This window comes from Taeniopygia guttata, chromosome 17, assembly GCF_048771995.1.
Source record: "Taeniopygia guttata chromosome 17, bTaeGut7.mat, whole genome shotgun sequence".
Taxonomy (NCBI): domain Eukaryota; kingdom Metazoa; phylum Chordata; class Aves; order Passeriformes; family Estrildidae; genus Taeniopygia; species Taeniopygia guttata.
This window is the reverse complement of record NC_133042.1, coordinates 6,547,680-6,567,548: the sequence shown is the minus strand read 5'-3', so window position 1 is coordinate 6,567,548 and position 19,869 is coordinate 6,547,680. Positions and strand designations below refer to the sequence as shown.

Genomic DNA, 19,869 nt, shown 5'->3' with positions numbered 1-19,869 from the left:
ACAGGATCTGGCCACGGAAGGGGCACGGCCACCATCAGCCTCTATGGCCCAGCCCTGGTGGCTGTGGGCTCGTGTCTCCTGGGGCCAGCAGCCCACACCCCACAGCATCAGCTAGGACAGAAACAGTGTTTTGGGAACAGCCTCCATCTTCACCATGGGCAGAGAGGCCATGCCCTGCTCCTGCTGCTCGAGGGGCTGGACACCAGGGCAGGATTGGACCTTCAGGGGCTGGACATTGTCCTTTGGCATTGCTACATCCAGACAACCTCCCTTTTATGGTCCAAGGCCAGGCAGGGAGGTGTCCAAAGCCCTGGGAATTCTCCCACACACTGAAGGAAACTGCCTTCTTCAGGCACAGCTAATATTTAGCCACAAAACATAAATCAATAAGAGTGCACAGAGACCGAGTGGATTAAAAAAAAAAAATACTATTTCAATTTAATAATGGTTAATTCTGGGGTGCCCCACACCCTCCCCAGCCCAGGTGGGACCCTCGCTGGCCACTGTCACCCAGTTCATCTTCTACCCCCCACATTTGGGGGCTGATAGCAGCCAAGGCCATCCAGAGCTGTGTTTGTTCTGGGATCTGGGACCTGATTGCAGGAGGCTGGTGGGACGTGTCATCCCCCCGGGATCCTGACTCTGCTGCTGAGTCAGGGCCCGGCCCTGGGTGGAAGGAGCCCAGCTGGGAGGAGAGGGGGTGTCTGGGAGGGACAGCAGAGGTACAAGCTCAGCGTTCCCTGAGCCACGCGCCCCACCGATGGGGTGGGGAGGGACAGGAGGAGAAAGGACCCTGCGTCCCCTCCTGTCCCTGGGCTGTGTCAGTAAGGGTAGGGCGAGACAGAGATGAGGAGGAGGAAGATGCTGGGTGCCCGCTGCCCGTCTGGCACCAGCGCCTGCACCTTGAGCCGGTGGGTGCCAGGCTCCCGCAGCGGCCGCAGGGTGGAGAGGATGCCCTGGCCCTGCTCGGTGCGGAGGGCGAAGGGGCTGCCAGGGTCCTGCTCCAGCAGCCTGAAGACGGGCCGGTGGCGCAGGGCAGGGGCCGGGGTGAGGTGCAGCACGTCCTGGTGGGCAGCGATGCCGAGGGGCAGGGGGAGCAGCTGGTACTGCAGCGTGGGGGGCCCGGCCGGGCCGCAGAATGGGGGGCAGCGACCCACGCACAGCCTGCACGACAGATGGGCAGTGTGGGATGTGGTGGGTGCAGGGAGGGGACAGGACACCCGGGGTTATGGTGAGATGGGCAGAGCGGGACGGGCACTGCCAGCCCCACAGCATGGCTCACCCTGGGCTGGAGCCTCTCCGGTACCCAGCCGGGCACGGCACATCCGTGCACCGGGCGCCTCCACGGGTATTGAAGCACATCTGGCTCGAGCCACACTGGATTGTGCCCTCTGTGCACTCATCCACATCTGCAGGGAGAGAGGGGATGGGTCTGAGGGTGCTCGGGTGGCTGAGATGGGGGTTCAATCCCCCATCCTCCCACATCTGCCTGGACACAGGCAGTGAGACATGAACTCAGACTGTGGAGAGCTGAGGCTGGGAGCACCCATCCTGAGAAAGGAGACAGACTTGCAGCCCCAAAAGGTAACACCCAGGGCACCATGGGGACGGGGCATGCCCTGGCACCCCTGCACTGACCGTGGCAGCTCTTCCCGTTGGCCAGCAGCCGGTAGCCAGCGGGGCAGAGGCAGCGGTAGCTGCCCGGGCTGTTCCTGCACTCGTGCTGGCACTGCTTCAGTGTCTGACACTCGTCGAGGTCTGTGGGATGAGAGGGGTGAAGGCAGGAGCGGAGGATCAGTCCCCTCTGGTGCCACTGCCTTGGGCCAGCCTGGCTCTCATCTCCCCTTCCCAGCAGAGCAAAGACCACAGGGTGCAAACAAAGTGGTGGACAGGGCACAAGAAGGACACGAGGTACATTTTGGGGACAAAGTACTCTCTGAACTGCCTTCAGCACCCTTCCCCAGAGCACGCTCACCGGTGCAGGTGCCATTCCTCCTGATGTAGCCCGTGGGGCAGGGGGGGCTCCGGGCACCCATCCCCGCATCCTTGGCCACGCGGCGCAGGGCGAGCTGGGTGTAGAAGGATCGTCCCCGTCCCCGTGGGCGGCTGCTCGGCCCCTGCCGGCGCAGGGGAGTGTCCCGGGGCACCGCTGTGCCCCCTCCCTCCATCCCTGCTGTGCCACACCGCCCGCCCGGCAGCACGGCCTTGCCAGCGGGGCACAGGCACTCGTAGGAGCCCCGCAGGTTGCGGCACTCGAAGGCACAGGGCGGGGGGAAATTCAGGCACTCGTTGACATCTGGGGGAGGAAAGAGGTGGGTGGGGGAACCTGAGGCTGGAACAGGGCAGGGGGGTGACCACAGACCCTGAGAGCCCAGCCCATACCCAGGCATGGCCAGCCAGTGCCCAGCGTGCGGTATCCAGGAGGGCAGGAGCAGCTGTAGGAGCCGGCGGCGTTCTGGCAGATCTGGTTGTAGCGGCAGGCGTGGGACCCCTCGGTGCATTCATCAACATCTGGGCAGCAGAGAGAGGACAGGGTTGGGGGGACAGGGAAGTGGCACCAGGCGCCCCTTGCCACCCTCGTGCCCACTCAGGAAGGTCCGTACCCACGCAGTACAGCTGCCCAGGGTCTGGGATGAACCCCAGTGGGCACTGGTCTCTATCTGCACCTGTGAATTGAGCAGAGAGAATGTCACATGTCACTGCACGGACATGGCCTTTGCACCCTCACAGACACCCAGAACAGCAGATCTCCGTGCCCAAGCTGGGGACTCCTCTGGTGGCCTTTGCACCCTCACAGACACCCAGAACAACAGATCTCCCCTGGTTACCCGCATCAAGCGAGGCTCGGAGCTGGAAGCGGAGCTCCTGTTTGGCGGGGTCATAGGAGGCTGAGATGGCTCTGGCCCGGAGGTGCTGCACCCGGGGGGGCTGTGGGCCCACGGGGGGGTCGAACACGATGGTGTGATTGCAGTGGGCACGGACGAGGCGCCCATCCTGCAGGAAGCTCTGCACCGAGCCCCCGGAGAGCTGCCCCGCGCCCGTCCGCACGTAGCGCTCGCTGAAGTCCTGGGGAGAGGCAGGGACGGGGCTCAGGCCATGGACCCCCCCGTGCTCCCGGCATGGGAGCCGTGGTTCCCGTGGGGGTAAGGAGCAGTGCCAGCACCCGCAGCAGCAGCACAGCATCGCTGAAGCTCTCGGGCACGGAGCCGCTGATGACGCTGTCCAGCCGCAGAGCGCCAGCGCCGCCCGCACCCCGGGCCAGGTGGGTGACCCGCAGGAGCTCCCCTGCAAGGGGGGATGGTGATTAGCACCCCACAGCACCCCCACACACAGCTCCGCTCCTGGATCAGCGATGCTGCCTGGGGGAGAGGAGGCTGAGCTTCCCCAGGAGCTGAGCAGGCTGTCCTGTCGCAGACCCCTCACCCGTGGCAAAGTGCAGCAGTGACTCGTGCTGGAAGGTGCCCTGAGTGAGCAGGAGGCCGTTCTGGGCTGCCCCGCTGGCGTGTGCCAAGGACCAGTAAACGGGGGCGATGATGGTCACCAACACCCGCATCAGCGGCCCTGGGAATGGGGAAGGAAGGTTTGCTTTTAGGGGGAAAAAAAGAAATAAAAACCTTTCCCTTAAGATTTACATCTGACAGAGGTCAAAACTCTCACAAGGGTGAGGGTAGAAATGTCCACCCACCTATGGCAGGTGGAATGCTCCCAATGGTGCTCTGGAGGGTGGCGGTGCTGGATGGAGAGTCACCCAGCACGGTGGCATCAAGGGTGGAGACACCGAGCTGGTGGCCATTGATGGCACCGACCAGGCTGCCCCGCACCTGGCACAGCTCCCCTGGGCAAATGGGATGGGGTCAGGCAGCAGCACTGGGACTGCACTCCCTTGCCTGACTCCCCTCTTACTAATTTGGATGTCAAAAAAGTCTTTTTTTCTGGAGGTGAAAGCAGCCAGAGCAAGGCCGGCAGTGTCCCTGCCTGGCTGAGCACAGTCCCCCGAGACCCCATGGCTCCAGGCACGGTGCCATTTTCACAAGGGATGTTGAGAGTGTGGCCCTGTGCCTCATCACACCAACAGGCACTGACACCCCCAAACCCTGCTCTGTATCAACCTCAAGGTCCTGGCGTAGCCCCAGGCTTTTATTTGCTTCTCCAGCGTGCCTGGCAGCGAAATGCCACCAGCCACAGCAGGGCACACAGGGCAGCTGGCACTTCCTCCGGCCCGGCTCTCTGCTCCCGAGGGGCAGCAGGAGAGGATGTGTTTGTACATTCAGCAGAGCCCCTGGGAGAGGGGAATTTAATCATGGGCAGCTCAGGCAGGAAGGCCGAGGAGAGGCGAGTGAGGGCTGGCACGAGGTGGCTGCTGGGGACAGGGGCTGCTTGGGCTCAGGCCTCAGCTGAGCAGGGGAGGAGAGGCCAAAGCAGAGAATGAACCACGGGGTGTAGAACAAGCAGGAAATGTCCCTCCACACCAGCAGGCTGGAGGTGTTCCCCAGGTGTAACAGCACTGCAGGCAGGGCAGACACCCACCTCGGACATCCAGGGAGGCGTGGGCTGCAGCAGAGCCCAGGGCACTGCGGGCGAGGCAGGAGTAGCTGCCGGCGTCACGGTGGGCAACAGAGGGCAGCAAGAGGGTGGCATTGGGCAGGACACGAGCGTGGGGACCCTCGGGCAGCGGCTCCCCGTCCCGCTGCCACTCCACGGACGGGGTGGGCTCCCCTGACACCACACAGTGCAGCAGCACCGGCTGCCCAGCATGGACCCTCAGCTCTGCTGGTGTCACTGTCACCACAGGGGCACCTGGGCAGGGAAGGGGATGCAGGTAGTGATGCAGCATTCCCCACGGAGCAGGGGGAGTTGAGGGGCTGGGAGATGACATGGTTGGCAGTCCCTTAAAAGAAGGGTGCAGAGGGGACCAGCACTCACTCTGCAGAACGAGGGTGACAACTTTTGCTGCTGTGCCCACGTCATTCTCCGCCACACAGCGATACTGCCCCACATCAGTGCTCTAGCAGGACCAACAGCATCAGCACAGAGTTTTGCTTTGTGGGGAAAACACCCTGAAATGTGCCAGCACCCCCCAGGCCCTGCTCACCCCCACAGCACGGATGGCCAGGGAGCCATTCTGCAGCTGGTGCAGGCGCCCACGGGCCACCAGCGGCACCCCGTCCTTGCTCCAGCGGATGAGGGGCTCAGGGTGACCCTGGGCGTGGCAGTCGAGGAGGGCATCACCTCCGGAGTGCTCCACCTGGTAGATGTTGGCATCCCCCTGTATGACCGGTGCCTCTGGGAAAGGGAAAGGGGTGGCAGAGAGGTGGGCTGGCCTGGCACTAAAAACGCGGGTGTTTCCCTGCCAGCACCTACCTGTGACAGAGACGAAGACGGTGGCCCTGACGGCCCCGGCGCTGTTCTCGGCGTGGCAGATGTAGGTGCCGCTGTCCGCGGCTGTGGCTGCCTCCCGCCGCAGGATGCTCCGTCCGCTCTGCCCCGACGCGCCATCTGTGGGGTGCAAACCCCCAAAAAGGGTGGTTGGCCATCAGCTGGTTACAACCCCGCACGGCCAGCCGTGCTGGCACCCCGGGGATCCTGAAAAGTGGGGCAAGGGTGGCACCAGGATCGCATCCTCTGCCCCTGCCCGGGTACCAGTGAGGAGCTGCCCGTTGGCCATCCAGGAGACGCGGGGCTGGGGGCTGCCCGCTGCGGCGCACAGCAGCTCCAGCCTCTCGCCCCGGCTCAGGGTGATGTCTGTGGGCAGGTGGGTGAAGGTGGGCAGGGTGTGGATGGAGAGGGAGAGCCGGCGAACGGCCCTGCCAGCAGAGTTCACCGCGGTGCAGGAGTAGCTCCCAGCATCGCCTTCCTGTGTGAGGATGAGAGGGAATCATCTCCACTCTGGGCTCCAGCTCGCTGAGTTCTGTTGGTTCTTGTGCACGCTTTGGACAGAGCCACTTTTTCTAGCCCACGTTAGCAACCTCACACCGCCCCAACCCTCCAGCCTGTGGCACAGGACCGCACTGGGCTCTCCCTCCGCCAGATGTACCCACAATCAGCAGCAGAAAACACTCGTTCCTCAGCACCCCAACCTCCCGGCGGCCCTAGGGGACACTCACCCGGACATCCCGCAGCAGCAGCTCCCCGGAGGGCAGGACCGTGGCTCTCCCGGCCCGCACCGGCGCTCCGTCCCGGCTCCAGGACACGCGTGGCTCGGGCACGCCGTGGGCAGCGCAGGGCAGCAGCGCCTCCAGCCCCGCGGGCACCGCCAGCCCCGCCGGGCCCGCAGCGATGGTGGGCGGCACTGGTGGGCAGAGGGACACGCTGAGAGCTCGGCAGCCGCGGGGATGAGCAGAGCGGGGAGCACCGGGGCTCTGGTCGCTGCCCTACCTTGCACAATGAGCCTGGTCCGCCCCGCCGCGGTGCCCGAGGGGTTGCGAGCCAGGCACAGGTAGGTGCCTGCGTCCGCTGGGGATGCTCGGAGGAGACGGAGCTGCCCCCCGGGCAGCACCTTCAGCCCAGACCCTGGCAGAATGAAGGACAGGATGGGGCAGCAAGGCTGAGCCAAGGCACGGAGGGATGATGTGCAGGGAGTGCTTCCCCCACAGAGGTGCCTCTTCCCAAGGAGTCTCCATGGAACAGCTCCAGCGGCCACCACACCCACCGAGGACAGCAGCCAGCAGGACCCATGCACAGTGACACCCCACACCCTGTCGGGGTGCCTACAAACCCCTGGCACATAAATCTCCGTCTAGGTAAAGTCTGGCAGGTAATGCAGGCTCTGCCAACCCCCAGCTCACTCCCGCTCACCTCCAGTGATGCCAACACCATCCTTTTGCCAGGTGACCTCCGGCCGGGGGACGCCTGTGGCCTCACAGGACAGCACCACGCTGGTGTTGACCATCACCATCACCATGCCAGGCAGGGGCTTCAAGGCAGGGGGCTCTGTGAAGGGCAGGGAAGTGCCACCCTGGGAAGAGGGCACAGGACCCGCGGCAGCAGGACCCTGGAGCTGGTTTTACCCTGCACGGTGAGCCAGAGGTGCTTCTGCGCCGTGCCCGCGGCGCTGCGAGCCGTGCAGGTGTAGCGGCCCGAGTGTGCAGGCAGCGCCTGCCGGATCTCCAGGGCTCCTGGAAAGCAGCAGCCAGAGGGGAGGTGGCAGCAGGGCTGGCAGGGACCCCTGTCCCCGCCCGGGCCGTGCTGCCCTGTGCTGTACCTCTGGGCAGGACACGGTAGCCCCCTCCTCTGCTGCCCAGCCGAGCCCCCTCCTTGCTCCATGACACCGTGGGTGGGGGCACGCCTGAGGTGTAGCAGGTGAGGACTGCGGGGGACAGCCGGGTGACAACCACGTCCGTGAGGTCATCAGCGATGGTGGGGGGCACTGGAGAAAGGAGGGAGGGAGGTGAGCAGGGCTGTATGGCAAACGTTGAAGAGGATTCTGTCCCTGTTCATACAGGCACGAGTATTTCTCTTCCTCTCTTGTCCACCCCCAAGCCCAGCTCTTGAGTGGACACCAACCCAGTGCAGGGCTGGAGCACACCCATGTCACAGCCGAGGTGGTGACAGATCCTGGGAAAGCCACTCTCAGCAAGACCCCCAGCCCCAGGAGCTCACCATGGACAGACACGAGGAAGGCCTTTCGAGCCTCTCCAGCAGCGTTGGTGGCGATGCACTCAAACCTGCCCTCGTCCCGGGGAGCAGGGCTGGAGATGAGCAGTGACCCTAAGGACTGCAAACTGTGTGGGCAGAGCATGCATCAGGATCACCTCTGTCCCCCAGGGAGCAGCAGCAGGGCGAACCCCACCCTACAGGGGAACCCTTTGGGGTACAGGTACCTGTAGGTGCCGGGTGGGAGGTGCAGGTTCAGGGGACGGCCATCCTTCTCCCACCTGATGTGGGGCTCGGGGGACCCCCAGGCATCACAGCCCAGCGTGGCCGGCTGCTGAGCCAGCAGGGTGAGGTTGGAGGGCCCAGGGGCGATGGCAGGAGGGACTGTGGGAGGGCATGGCAGCCATGAGCAGAGGACAGCAGCACATCATTGCACTGCTGAGGGCAGCCCAGCAGTGCTGGGTTGCAGGAGGGTGAGGCCAGGAGGGATCCATCCAACCCTCCTGCTCACCCAGGATGTGGAGGTCCAGGCCACGCCAGTCAGAGCCAGCAGGGCTGGATGCCATGCAGAGGTAATGGCCCAAATCCTGCACCTGGACAGGGTCAATTTGCAGAGAGCCACCTGGCAGGAGCTGCAATCTGAGCAGGGAGAGCAGGTGAATGCTGTGGGGGCTCTGCATGGCCAGGCTGCATGGCACAGGGAGCAGGGGTTGGGAAGGTGACAAGTGCCATTGCAGCCACACGCAGCTCTTGCCCCCTAAGCTGGTGTGAGGACAGAGCACAGCTCTTCACAGGGAGACTGGCACTCTAATCACCTGTTGCTGTGGGGGGTGGCATGATCCGAGTGCCAGCTCTCGGTGCCACCAACCACAGCCTCGTACCTGTCACTCCCGGGCAGGGGCTGGCCGTCCTTGCGCCACGTCACCCGGGGCACGGGCCACCCCTCTGCCCGGCAGGGCAGCACGGCCGAGGCGTTCAGCAGCACCTTCACCTCCTCAGGGCCTGCCTGGATCTCCGGGGCCACTGCAGCAGCACCCAGAGACAGCACCGAGAGCGTGGGGTGAGGCTCAGGGATGGAGGGTGCCAGCCCAGAGCGGCACTGGGGGTGGCTGTTGTCCAGCCCTGCCATCCCATCACCCCTAAGATGCCCTATAACATCCCACAGGCTGGATTTAGCCGGGAAGGAGCCAGCACTCGGGGCAGGGCAGGCAGGGCAGCGCTCACCGTGAACCTGCACCCGGACGCGTGGTTCGGTGTCCCCAGGGGTGTTGGTGGCCCTGCAGCTGTACTCGCCACCGTCCGCTGCAGCCACCGCCAGGACCTGCAGGAAACGCCCCTGGGCCAGGACCTGCCTGCGGGCATCGTCCTAAAACCACCAGGACCCCGTCAGCAGCCGCCCAGCACCACCCCCAGCACCAGCCCATGCTGCTGGTGACAGTGGGACAGTGTGACAGTGGCCAGGCCCTGCCCGTGACCGTCCCTGGTCCTGTCACAGGTACCTGCAGCAGGGAGCCCTCCCGGTGCCACTCCATGCTGGGGTGGGGCTCAGCACCCTCTGGGCACTCCAGGAGGAGCTGCCCCCCTGGCACGGCCGTGATGATGGGGATGTCCCCGGTGCTTGCCATGCTGGGGGGTGCTGTGGGACATGGACCAGGGGGGTCAGGGTGTGCCACATGGGCTGGACACTCCAGCCCTGTCCCCCACTCTGCAGGCCATCGCTGTGCTCCAGATGCCTCTTTTGGAGCCCACACCAATCCCATAAAAGGAGGTTCTGGCTCTCTGGTCCCCCCCAAGGGTTGGACCACCCTGCAGCCCTCTCCTCGCTGCACTGCTGGGATCACACTACCTTGGATGCTGACATGGAAGCTCCTGCTGTCCTCCCCTGCAGGGCTAGTGGCCAGGCAGGTGTACAAGCCAGCATCAGCCTCCTGCACAGCCAGCAGAGGGAAAAACTGAGGCACAAAAAGAAAACCCAGGCAGGGAGAAAAAAGTAAAACTCCTACCTCAATGCTGTCAATGTGGAGGCTGCTCTCATTCCCTGACACAAGCGAGGGCCCTGCCAGCAGTCGTCCATCCTTCTCCCAGGTGACAGTGGGCATGGGGACACCTGTCACCACACAGGTGAGCCCTAGAGGGGTGCCCACAGCGATGGAAATCTCCGTGGGATGGGACCCAGCCTCGACACGGGGTGGCTCTGCAAGGCACACAGCAAGGCAGGAGGACTCATCCCCTCGTTGCTCCCAAAAAGTTGGCTAAGCTGCCCTTCTGAAATCCCAGAGGGATGACACGCACCCATCACCACGAGGTGGAAGGCTTTGCTGACCTCTCCCACTTCATTCACCACCAGGCATGAGTAGGTGCCTGCATCTGTCCGTGCCACGGCCACCAGGCTCAGCTGTGGGCCACCGGGCACCTGGGCATTCTGCTGCCCCAGGGGCTCTCCATCCTTCAGCCAGGTCACTGATGGTGCTGGGGACCCGGTGGCTTTGCAGGTGAAAGTGACATCGGAGCCCTCAGCCACCATCTGCTCCTCACTGCTCTCGGGGCTCTCCAGGACAGGGGGCACTGGGGAGAAAAATCAGGTCCCCAGACTCCGGGGGTGGCTTTGGCCACTCCCTGGTGTCCTGCGAGCAGCCAGAGTCGGCTCAGCCCTCCTGCAGGACACTCTGGGAGTGCTCTCAGGCTGGTGCTGCTTTGTTCCATCATGTCCAAGCCCACCCCAGCAGTGGAGGAATGGCTCAGGGCCCTGCTTGGGGATGGGTGCAATGCACAGCGTGTGCTCTGCCAACAAAAGCAGCGTCCAGGTGCCCCTGCTGTGCCCGCCCCAGCCCCCTGCCCTGTACCCTGTATCTGCAGGAGGAAGCTGCGATCGGCCACTCCTGCCCGGCTGGAGACAATGCAGGTGTAGAGCCCGGCGTCGGAGAGCTGTGCCTGGGAGATCCTGGCCCGTGGGATGGGACAGAGGACACGTCAGCTCCGGGTGACCCCCTGCTCCCCAAGGTGACACTCGCCACTTCAGGGTGCAGCAGTGCCCTCACGCCAGCCCGGCTACCAGCCCCAAAGCCTGTGCTGACCATTGCCCAGGGTCACTTCTCACCGGAGGATGTGCCCAGCCGAGAGCAGGGTGACACGAGGGGACAGGCGGAGGGGCAGCCCATCCTTCAGCCAGCTGAGGTGCAGCGGAGGGGACCCCCGTGCCCAGCACTGCAGTGTCACCGGGGTGGACGGGACCCCACGGACCACCTCCGAGTCAGCAGCACCTCTCTCGATGGTGGGAGGGACTGGGTGAGGGGACAGAGGCGCTGCTGGGGCTGTCGGGGTGAGGTGGCCCCGGTGGTGCCCAGCAGGTCCCAGCCCCGCTCACCCAGCACGTTCAGCGTGTGCAGCCGTGTGTCCTCGCCCACGCTGTTCCGGGCCACGCACGTGTAAGCCCCGGAGTCGGCAGCTCGCAGCTCCTGGAGGAGCAGGGCGCTGCCACCCGGGGCCACCCTGCGTGGGGAGGGTGGGACAGTGAGCTGGGTGCTCATCCCGTGGGGCAGGAGCGCTCTGTGCTCCGTTTGAGGCCAAGGATGAGGATTCTGGGGCACATTGCAAGGTTAGGGTTAGGGTTAGGGTGACAGTGACCATCCCGGACCCCAAGGTTTACTCCAGGATGACATTCTCTCAGCAAAGAGCCGGGATTAACGCATCCCAGACCAAGCAGCAGCCAGAAGCAGCACAGCTCACCCTGCCTTGCCAAAAGATTTTGCCACTGAGCCCCCTGGACTCACCGGGCATGTGAGGGGGGCTGCAGCCCCAGGGGCTGCCCGTCCTTCAGCCAGGAGATGTGGGGGGTGGGCTGCCCCTCTGCCCGGCACTCCAGCCTCACCCTGCCGCCCTCCAGCACGCTGTGCTCACCGGGGTCCCCTGCGCTGCTGATCTGAGGGGCCACTGCACCGAGGAGAGAGGGAGGCTGAGCAAGAGGAGGGGGAGGAAGGCTCACCTCTGAGGCAGAGCCCACAGGGAGCGGGCTGCCTCGGGGAAGCCCTACCTCGCACCAGCACCACGAAGTCCTTGCGTGTCTCGGCCCCCGGGCCCTGTGCCAGGCAGGAGTATCGGCCCTGGTGGGAGGGCTGGAGGGGGCTGAGCAGGAGCTGGGCCCCCCCAGACACCACTCCCTGCTCTGGGCTCATCTCTGCAAGAGACAGGGGAAAGGGGCTGAGCAGTGCTCCTCCACTGAGCCCTCCCCAGGCTCATTGTTGTGCTTCCCCCTTCCCCCCTGAACCCAGGTTTGGAGACACCGTTGAAGCAAAGGAAGGTTTTTGCAGAATTCACTGCTGGAGCTTTACAGGAAAAAAGAGACTCTGGTTTGGGGCAAACTCCTGCCCCAGCAAGCACCCCAATGGCTGGTACCCAGAGAGCTCACCCCCTGCATACCCCCCATCACATCTTGTGCCCACATCCCATTGCTTTGAGCCTCAGGAATAAACCTGAGGTCTCTTGAAATCATGCAGGGAAAGGGCCAGACCCTTCCTGCTCTGTGCACCCTCCCTGTGCAGCCCTGAGGGTCTCTTGCAGCAGGGTTTGAAGTTGGGAAGCTGAGGCAGGACTGCTTGGAGGGGAGCAGCAGAGGCTGGGGGTGCCAGCCTGGCACAGCGCTGCCCTGCACACACACCCAGAGGGTGCCCGTCCTTCAGCCAGGTGACAGCGGGCACGGCCACACCAGCGACGTGGCAGGTCAGCACCAGGGGTGTCCCCATGTCAGCTTCCAGCATCTCCTGCTGCGGCTCCTGCGTGCCTGGGGGCTCTGAGGGGGATGAGCAGGACAGGGGGTGTGAGGCAGAGCAGGGCTCACTGCCACCTCCTCACGTGAGCTCAGGGGGCAGCTCCTGGCTGAGCCCTCCCCACGTACCACGGATGGTGAGGATGAAGCTTTTCTGATCCTGGCTGGCCACGTTCAGTGCCATGCACGTGTATGTGCCCGAGCTGGAGAGCTGCAGGTGAGGGAGCTGCAGCACCCTAGAGCCTGGGAGAAGTGGAGAGCAGGGAATCAGGACAGCCTGGAGCAGAACCAGGTCTGGGCCGTTATGCCAGCAAGCTGACTGATCCCCCAGCACCTGGTCAAGCTCCATGCAAAAGGAGTTTGGCCATGGAATTCCCATATTTGAGGTCCAAAGCCTTGCTGTGCCCCATAGGAAAGGACGCTGAGCTTTCCAGGAAGCAGCAGTGTGGAGTTCTGCAGGATGCAGCCCTTGGTCCCCTCCAGAGGGGATCACTCAGCAGTGTGTCATTAGTGTGTCACACAGCCTGAGCTCGGGACCCACACGTGGCATCCAAAAAAGGGGGATTAGGGGACCTAGAGCTCGCTGTCAAGGGCTGGGGCACAGGCCATGATTCTGCTCATCCCAACATACCTCGGGTGACAGTCACCTCCTCTCCGGGCCGCAGGACGTGGCCATCCTTGTACCAGGTGATCTCTGCAGCGGGGTGGGGCTGGATGTCACACACGAGTGAGATGCTGCCATTGACAATTCCACTGACGTTTTCGGGGTCTGCACCCACACTCCAGGGCGCTCCTGCTCCAGCACACCCAAAAGACAGTGCCAAAGGGGAGCCATCACTGCGGAGGGCGATGCCTCCCCAGGAGGAAACCCGCACTGAGCCCCTCGCTGCTCAGAGCCTGTGGCACCTCAGCCTCCTCTCACGGGGCCAGCATGACCAGCACAGAGGGGCAGAGGCAGCCATGCAGTGCCAGAGCCAAAGGAAACTCCAGCTGGTGGAGAAAGAGGAGGAGGAGGGCAGTAAATCAGTGACCCAGGGAAGGGGAGATGCCTTACCCTGCACAGCGAGGGCAAAGTGCTTCTCGGCTGACCCGGCCGGGTTCTCAGCCATGCACGTGTAACTCCCAGTGTCACCCTCCTCCACCATTGCCACCTGCAGAGGGGGAGCAGAGCACCACTGAGGGCTGCCCCCAGCTGGGGAGATGCTGGGGCTCCCTCGGGGACCTTGGTGAGACCAGGGCAGCCTCCTTTGGGGAGAAAGAACGCCCCATCCCCTCCATCCACTGTCCCTGTGACTCTCCCCAGCACAGGGGACACCAACCTGCAGGACTGTCCCACCCTGCAGGAGCTGGTGCCGTGGGCCAGCCTCTATGGGAAGATCATTCCAGAGCCAGGACACGGTGGGCTCTGGCTGCCCAGTAGCTTCACACTCAAAGCGGACAGTGCCATTGATGGTGGCCGTCACCTCCTCCACCGGGTTCTCTGTGCCACCACGGATGGCTGGGGCAGCTGGAAGCAGGCGGTCATGGGGCTGCCATGTGCCCAGTCCCACGTCCCCTGTCCTGTACTCACTCAGCACCTCCAGCTCGTAGTGCAGGCGGTCCCGCCCCGCAGCGTTGGCCGCCTCGCAGGTGTACCTGCCCCTGTGCTCCTCCTGCACCGCCTGCAGCTGCAGCACCCGGCCCCCTGTGACACGGCACAGCGTCTGTGGGACATCCCCCAGCCCTGCCCTGCACAGCCCCAGCGGCTCAGGGGTCCCACGGGTGCTGTGTGTGGTGGCAGGAGGAAGGGGACAGGATCCATCCTCCTCCATGCTATGGATGCTCTCAACCCACAAGGTTGCTGCAGGACCACCCCCAGGCCCACAGTGGGGGTTCACACCCACTCCCCATTACCTTGCAGCATCAGCACCCCCAGGCCGGGGGAGAGGGGCTCCCCATCCTTGTACCAGGTGAGCAGGGGCGGTGGGATGGCGCTGCTGTCGCAGTAGAGGGCGGTGGGCTGGCCAAGGACAGCCTGTCGGTGCTCTGTCACCTCCCCATCCTGGTCTTCCTCCCGATAGAAGATCTCAAGGGCTTCTTTGGGGCCTGTTTGCTGCTGGAAGATGGGGGGCACTGCGGGGACAGGCTGTGGTCAGCTGTGGGAACAGGGACATTGACCCCCAGGTGCACCCGCAGCATCTGCCCTCACTGGAGATGAGGAGATGTTTGTTGTTTTCCAGCAGGCTTAAACCTTTTTTCCTGCTCACTGTTCTCTGTGGCCACAAGTGACCCTGAGCACCCCTGCTGGTGCTGAGACACCCCCTGCTCTGGGTGCTGCCTCTCTGCCCAGGGCTCACCTTGGACGTGCACCATGAAGTCCCTGTCATCTTCACCCACAGCATTGGTGGCCACGCAGGTGTAGTGCCCCGAATCCGAGACACCAGCTGCTGGGATCTGGAGAACCTGCCCCTCACTGAGGATCTGGAGGTGTTCGGAGCTTGCCAGGAGCTGAAGGGAAGAAAGAGAAGGGCAGGAGGAGGATCACACGCCCAGGAGCGGGGCAGAACCCAGCCAGCCCTACAAAGGGTATCTTCCCCCTCCATCCAGCTGGGACAGTCCCCAAATCCAGCAGCTCCTCCCTGGTCACAGCTGGGACCTCACCTGCTTGTCCTTGTACCAGCGGATGGTGGGCTCGGGCACAGCCCAGGTCTCACACTCCAGCACCACCGTGCTGTTCACCCTGGTTTTCACCTCTTTCACAGCAAATTCCCCCGAAGGATCCTCTCTGGCAATCCAAGGAGGAACTAGTGGGGAAGACAAAGGGAAGCAAAAGGAAGCAGCACTGGCCTGGTTACAGCGGTGGGGTCAGTGCAGGAATTAGGAAGGACGTGGGGATCTCCCTCACCCAGAACCTTCACAGCGTAGTTCTTCACAGCCTCCCCGTCTTGGCTGGCCACGATGCAGCTGTAGGTGCCCGTGTCCTCCTCCTGGGCGTTCAGGATCTGCAGCCCTTGGCCACCTGGGCAAAGGGGGTCCTCCTGAGAGGGTCGCTGCTCTCTCAGCAGCCACAGCCCTCTCCCCCATGCAGCACCTGAAGGCATCTCTAGGGACCTGCTGAGCACCTGCAAGCCTGGCTGGAGGGGGTCTGATGCTCTTCTAGAGCATCCCAGGCGTATAAAAACCAGCACTGAGGAGGCTTGTTACAATCAGAGGATGCAGCACGTGGAAGAGCAGCATCCAGCTGATCCCTGAGCCCTCAGGTCCTGCAGGATGATGATTTCTCACCATCCCACTGTGCTGGACCCCAGCCAGACCAAGAAAAGGCCCCACTCCCACTCCCCAGGGCACACAGAGCAAGGGGCCACCACAGCCATGCAGAGCCAGTGGACAGCAGCACGGTACCAGGGAGCAGGAGGACATTTCCAGATGCTTTGAGAGGAACCTCGTCCTTGAGCCAGGTGATGTTGGGAGATGGGTACGGCAGGGCCTCGCAGAGCAGGGAGATGGGGTTGTTGATGATCACTGTCACTTCCTCTGCAGCAGCAGCAGCAGCATCTCGAGCAAAGGTGGGACTGGCTGCAGAGCCGTGGTTGTGTGTTAGAGCAGCACTAGCACACACTTAGGCTTTGCAGTGCTTCATCCCCCCACCAGAGAGCATGACCCAGGCTCGGGGAGGTGGATTTGACACAGCCTGTGCCAGTTTCAGACTCTGCCCTGTCCTGCTGCCCTCCAAAACCACAGAGATCCAGAAGACACATCCCCCCTTCCACAAGCCACCTCCGCAGATGGATCCTGCACTAAGCAGGTGCTTTCTGCTCCTCCAAGAGATCTCACAAGGGCTTTAGGACAGGTCCATGCCGTGCTTTGGCTGCAGGACTAAGGGATCCTCCCCACCTACCTGGGGCAGGCCATTTAAGGCCACTAAGTCTGCTCACACCTGAGACCCTGCCTCCACCCAAAGGCATCTCCTACCCAAAACATCCAGCAGGAAATGCTTGGTCTGATTTGCCACAGAGTTGGAGGCCACGCAGGAGTAGTGACCAGCATGGGCCAGGGAGGCTTGGGGGATGTGGAACAAGGAGCCATCAGGGGAGATGGAGAAGGTGCCAGGGAGAGGGTGGTTGTCTTTCAGCCAGGTGATCTTAGGTCGTGGGTTGCCTGTGAGGGATGGAAAATGGGTTTTGGCCTTTGTGTGAAGTTTTTCCACGTGTGAGCACAGCCTGGCTGGGGTTGCTGTCAGAGCTTTTCTGGAAAGCAGGGACATCATCCCAAATCTGAATTATCATGATCTGGATCAGGATTTTAGAAGCTGCTGGATGAGCCAGCAAGAAGAAAGAACTGTCCTGAGTGGGAGGTGATTAATTATTCCCATCACTAAAAGAGAAATGAGATTAAAGGAATTTTAGCTCCATTTGGGAAAGATTGGATCTTTCATTGTGGAACAGGGTCCCCATGTGGGCGTCCCCTCCCCAGCACTTCCCGGACAGCAGAAGTGCAGAGCCAGGAACCATCCCAAACGAGCTGGGCGGCCGATTTCAGCTGTTTGCACATCTCTGACTGGAGCCATCCCTTTGTTCCACACCCCACAGTGGGACTCAGGTCTGCCCCTGAGCCCCATCCCTGCCTTGCTCACCTCCTTTCCCCACCTGATGCTCACCTGAAGCCAGGCAGGACCAGGTGACAGGGTGGCCCTCGGGCACCTTGAAGGTGTGTTCTTCACCCGAATCCTCAATGTGGGGAGGAACTAGGAACACAAGCCCCCAGAGGCTTCAGCAGCTGGCCAGCTCGGCCTCTGAGCTCACATCCTAAGGACTCCAGCACACCCAGCATGTCCAGTCTTAACTCATGTCTGCTCCTGCAAGGGTGGAGCTCTGAAACCCCAGCAGGAATCCTGCAGCAGACAGAAGACCCCTCCTTACCCAGGACCTCCACGTAGAAATGCCTCCTGGCCTCCCCAGCTATGTTGCTGGCCAGGCAGGAATAGTGACCACCATCCTGGGCTCGTGCACGGGTGAGCCTGAGCAGCCACCCCCCTGGAAGGACAGAGCAGAGAGACCTCAAGGCCCTGACCCACGTACCAGCACGTCCCAGCTGTGCTCCTGTGGGGCTACAGCTCCACCATGAGTTTGAATTCATCAGTGTTGGGGCAAAACACGCTCCCAAAGAGCTTTCACAACACCCAGAGCTCTGACCTGAAAGCACGTGTGTGTGCTCGCTGGGGGTGACAGGAGAGCCATCCCAGAACCAGGTGACACTGGGCTGGGGAGTGCCAGTGGCCTCACAGCTCAGCGTCAGGGATCCTTGCAGGGAAACACTGACGTTGGTTGTCAGTCCTGATCCTCGAATGAACTCAGGAGGAACTGGGGATGCAGGAGAAGATGGACACCCATTTGCAAAGCAGCCAGGACATCAAAGGAGCAAAGCAAAGAGGGGAGAAGTGGGTGAACCTGGTTTTTCCCACCTTCTTGCTTTGTACAGATTTAGGGCACAAACCCAGAAGCTCCATTAGCATCACCTGGAGATGGTGACTTTAAAGGTGTTATGGGACAGGTGACCCACAGCAAACAGTGCCACTTACCTGCATGTCACAGGGACATTTCTCTCTTTCTTAGGATTTTCCATAGAGGTGTACAGAGAGAAGGAAGAGAAAACTATTTCTATTTCTGCTCTTTGTGTTTTTGTTTGGGTTTTTTTGGGGTTTTTTTGTTTGTTTGTTTGTTTTTTGTGGAATGTATTTGGAGAATTGTTTACTTGGGGTGATTACTTGATTGGATTCTGGTGAGGATTGTTTGAGCCTGATGGCCAATTAGATCCACCCGTGTCTGGACTCCGGAGAACAGGGTCATGAGTTAGTAGTTAGTTAGATATGGTAGTTAGAACAAGTAATTATGTAGTTTTAGTATCTTCCTTTGTATAGTATATTAATGTATTATAGCATAGTTATAATAAAGAAATCATTCAGCCTTCTGAACTGCAGTCAGACATCATCATTTCTTCCCACTGGGTTCACCTGCATTTACAATACCTGCCCACCTGAGTCCAGGCTTACAAGGTCACACTGGGATGGCCACACAGCCTGAGCCACTTCAGGCCTTTTATAACTCAAGTGACCCTGACCCATGAGGTCCCTGAGTCCTTGGGTAGTACCTTTTATGAGATGACTGCTGTGATGGCTCTGGAGAGAAGCTCCTGCCTGATGGACACAGTTCTATTCAGCTATTCCTGAAGCATAACCCTGCTGACCCTGGGACCTGCTACATGCTGGATTGTCCAACACCTGCTGCACATCCAGTTACTCCATGTCCCCACCCTCCTCATCCTTCCTGCATCCACCCCACCCCCAGCCACCAGCTCCATCCCACGTCCTTACCATGCACCACAACATCAAACTCCCTCTGCTCCTGCCCCTCTGCGTTGGCAGCCAGGCAAGTGTAGTGTCCTGCATGGGCCACCTCTGCCCTGGGGATGTGCAGCCGCCTCCCTTGCTCCGTGAGCAGGAGCCCGTCCCCAGCAGCCACGGGCTGCCCGTCCTTCACCCATGTCACCCATGGTGGGGGTGTCCCCATGGCCTCGCACTCCAGGACTGTCTCGCCACCCTCGATGACAGAAACGCTCCTCGGGGCGCTGCTGCTGCCCTGGAGCCTTGGCAGTGCTGCGGGCAGAGGGACACGGGGTGGAGGGGATGTGCAGCAACTCCCGGGCAAAGCTGAGCCAGGCAGCAGCATCCCTTCCAAAATATCCCAGGCACCAGGCAATGGATTTAGAGTCCAGCTGGGCCTCGCATTGAGAGAAGTCACACCACCTCCACCCTCCCCTACAGGCCTCTGGTGCCCCATGCTCACCGTGCACCTCCAGGTGATGCTCCTTGCTGCTGCTGCCAGCAGCATTCCTGCACTCGCAGGTGTACGTCCCCTGGTCCAGCAGCTGCACCTTCTCCATGTGCACCACGTTCCCTCCTGGAGACACCAGCTTTGGGCTCCCTGGCTGGGTGGAGAGGGGCTCACCTGCCCAGGGAAGGGGACAGCAGCTTCCCCTCAGGCTCCCAGCAGGACAAATTCCCACCCACCAGCTGGATTCTGCTCAACAAAAAGCACTCCTTGCTCCAAGGAGACCAACAGCTGGGTCAACCCATGTGGGGAGAGATGAGGCTGAGGAACATGGCCCTACCGTCCTTCCACCAGCTCAGGGTGGGCAGGGGGATCCCATGGCACTCGCAGGCCAGCTGGACAGACTGTCCCTCCAGCACGGACACGGCCTCGGGCTCTGGCGAGGACAGGGACGGAGGCACTGCAGGGATGAGAGGAGCAGCTCATTGATGGCACTGGGCAAGAGGAGAAGGGCAGCTTGGAGCCCCATCCTACTGGATACACACCCCCTGCAGCCCTGCTGGGTGCCACAAAAACCCCAGTGACATTCTCCTGCCCTGGTTTCATGTGGAAACAAATAATCTTGTCTCTCCAGCCAAGTGAGGGATGCTTTTAATCACACGTGGCCAACAGCAGAGGATGACCAAGCATCCCACAAACAGGCCAAGG

General features: G+C 62.0%; 1 protein-coding gene across 1 annotated transcript in view; it reads right to left on the bottom strand.

Moving 5' to 3' along the window:
• Positions 1-485: 485 nt before the first annotated feature.
• Positions 486-19,869, bottom strand: part of HMCN2 (hemicentin 2) — a 32,699-nt gene continuing 13,315 nt past the window's right edge. Inside the window, exons 28-79 of the mRNA XM_072936729.1 lie at positions 19,502-19,621; positions 19,177-19,338; positions 18,705-18,986; positions 17,527-17,694; positions 17,254-17,367; positions 16,992-17,078; positions 16,307-16,492; positions 15,737-15,910; positions 15,240-15,353; positions 14,996-15,138; positions 14,692-14,842; positions 14,249-14,467; positions 13,926-14,039; positions 13,675-13,862; positions 13,410-13,506; positions 12,987-13,148; positions 12,485-12,598; positions 12,248-12,379; positions 11,624-11,767; positions 11,364-11,523; positions 10,958-11,082; positions 10,691-10,874; positions 10,437-10,534; positions 9,886-10,158; positions 9,597-9,787; positions 9,440-9,521; positions 9,093-9,229; positions 8,818-8,959; positions 8,475-8,616; positions 8,105-8,232; positions 7,821-7,977; positions 7,600-7,721; positions 7,202-7,366; positions 7,008-7,115; positions 6,796-6,930; positions 6,376-6,510; positions 6,105-6,289; positions 5,641-5,854; positions 5,362-5,496; positions 5,093-5,283; positions 4,924-5,005; positions 4,528-4,797; positions 3,686-3,835; positions 3,424-3,561; positions 3,164-3,285; positions 2,829-3,066; positions 2,604-2,666; positions 2,383-2,511; positions 1,976-2,296; positions 1,639-1,758; positions 1,283-1,409; positions 486-1,164 (exon numbers count right to left, since the gene is read on the bottom strand). Coding sequence (XP_072792830.1) covers positions 822-1,164; positions 1,283-1,409; positions 1,639-1,758; positions 1,976-2,296; positions 2,383-2,511; positions 2,604-2,666; positions 2,829-3,066; positions 3,164-3,285; positions 3,424-3,561; positions 3,686-3,835; positions 4,528-4,797; positions 4,924-5,005; positions 5,093-5,283; positions 5,362-5,496; positions 5,641-5,854; positions 6,105-6,289; positions 6,376-6,510; positions 6,796-6,930; positions 7,008-7,115; positions 7,202-7,366; positions 7,600-7,721; positions 7,821-7,977; positions 8,105-8,232; positions 8,475-8,616; positions 8,818-8,959; positions 9,093-9,229; positions 9,440-9,521; positions 9,597-9,787; positions 9,886-10,158; positions 10,437-10,534; positions 10,691-10,874; positions 10,958-11,082; positions 11,364-11,523; positions 11,624-11,767; positions 12,248-12,379; positions 12,485-12,598; positions 12,987-13,148; positions 13,410-13,506; positions 13,675-13,862; positions 13,926-14,039; positions 14,249-14,467; positions 14,692-14,842; positions 14,996-15,138; positions 15,240-15,353; positions 15,737-15,910; positions 16,307-16,492; positions 16,992-17,078; positions 17,254-17,367; positions 17,527-17,694; positions 18,705-18,986; positions 19,177-19,338; positions 19,502-19,621 — 8,183 coding nt within the window. The 3' untranslated portion in view covers positions 486-821. The remainder of the gene's footprint in view (positions 1,165-1,282; positions 1,410-1,638; positions 1,759-1,975; positions 2,297-2,382; positions 2,512-2,603; positions 2,667-2,828; positions 3,067-3,163; positions 3,286-3,423; positions 3,562-3,685; positions 3,836-4,527; positions 4,798-4,923; positions 5,006-5,092; positions 5,284-5,361; positions 5,497-5,640; positions 5,855-6,104; positions 6,290-6,375; positions 6,511-6,795; positions 6,931-7,007; positions 7,116-7,201; positions 7,367-7,599; positions 7,722-7,820; positions 7,978-8,104; positions 8,233-8,474; positions 8,617-8,817; positions 8,960-9,092; positions 9,230-9,439; positions 9,522-9,596; positions 9,788-9,885; positions 10,159-10,436; positions 10,535-10,690; positions 10,875-10,957; positions 11,083-11,363; positions 11,524-11,623; positions 11,768-12,247; positions 12,380-12,484; positions 12,599-12,986; positions 13,149-13,409; positions 13,507-13,674; positions 13,863-13,925; positions 14,040-14,248; positions 14,468-14,691; positions 14,843-14,995; positions 15,139-15,239; positions 15,354-15,736; positions 15,911-16,306; positions 16,493-16,991; positions 17,079-17,253; positions 17,368-17,526; positions 17,695-18,704; positions 18,987-19,176; positions 19,339-19,501; positions 19,622-19,869) is intronic.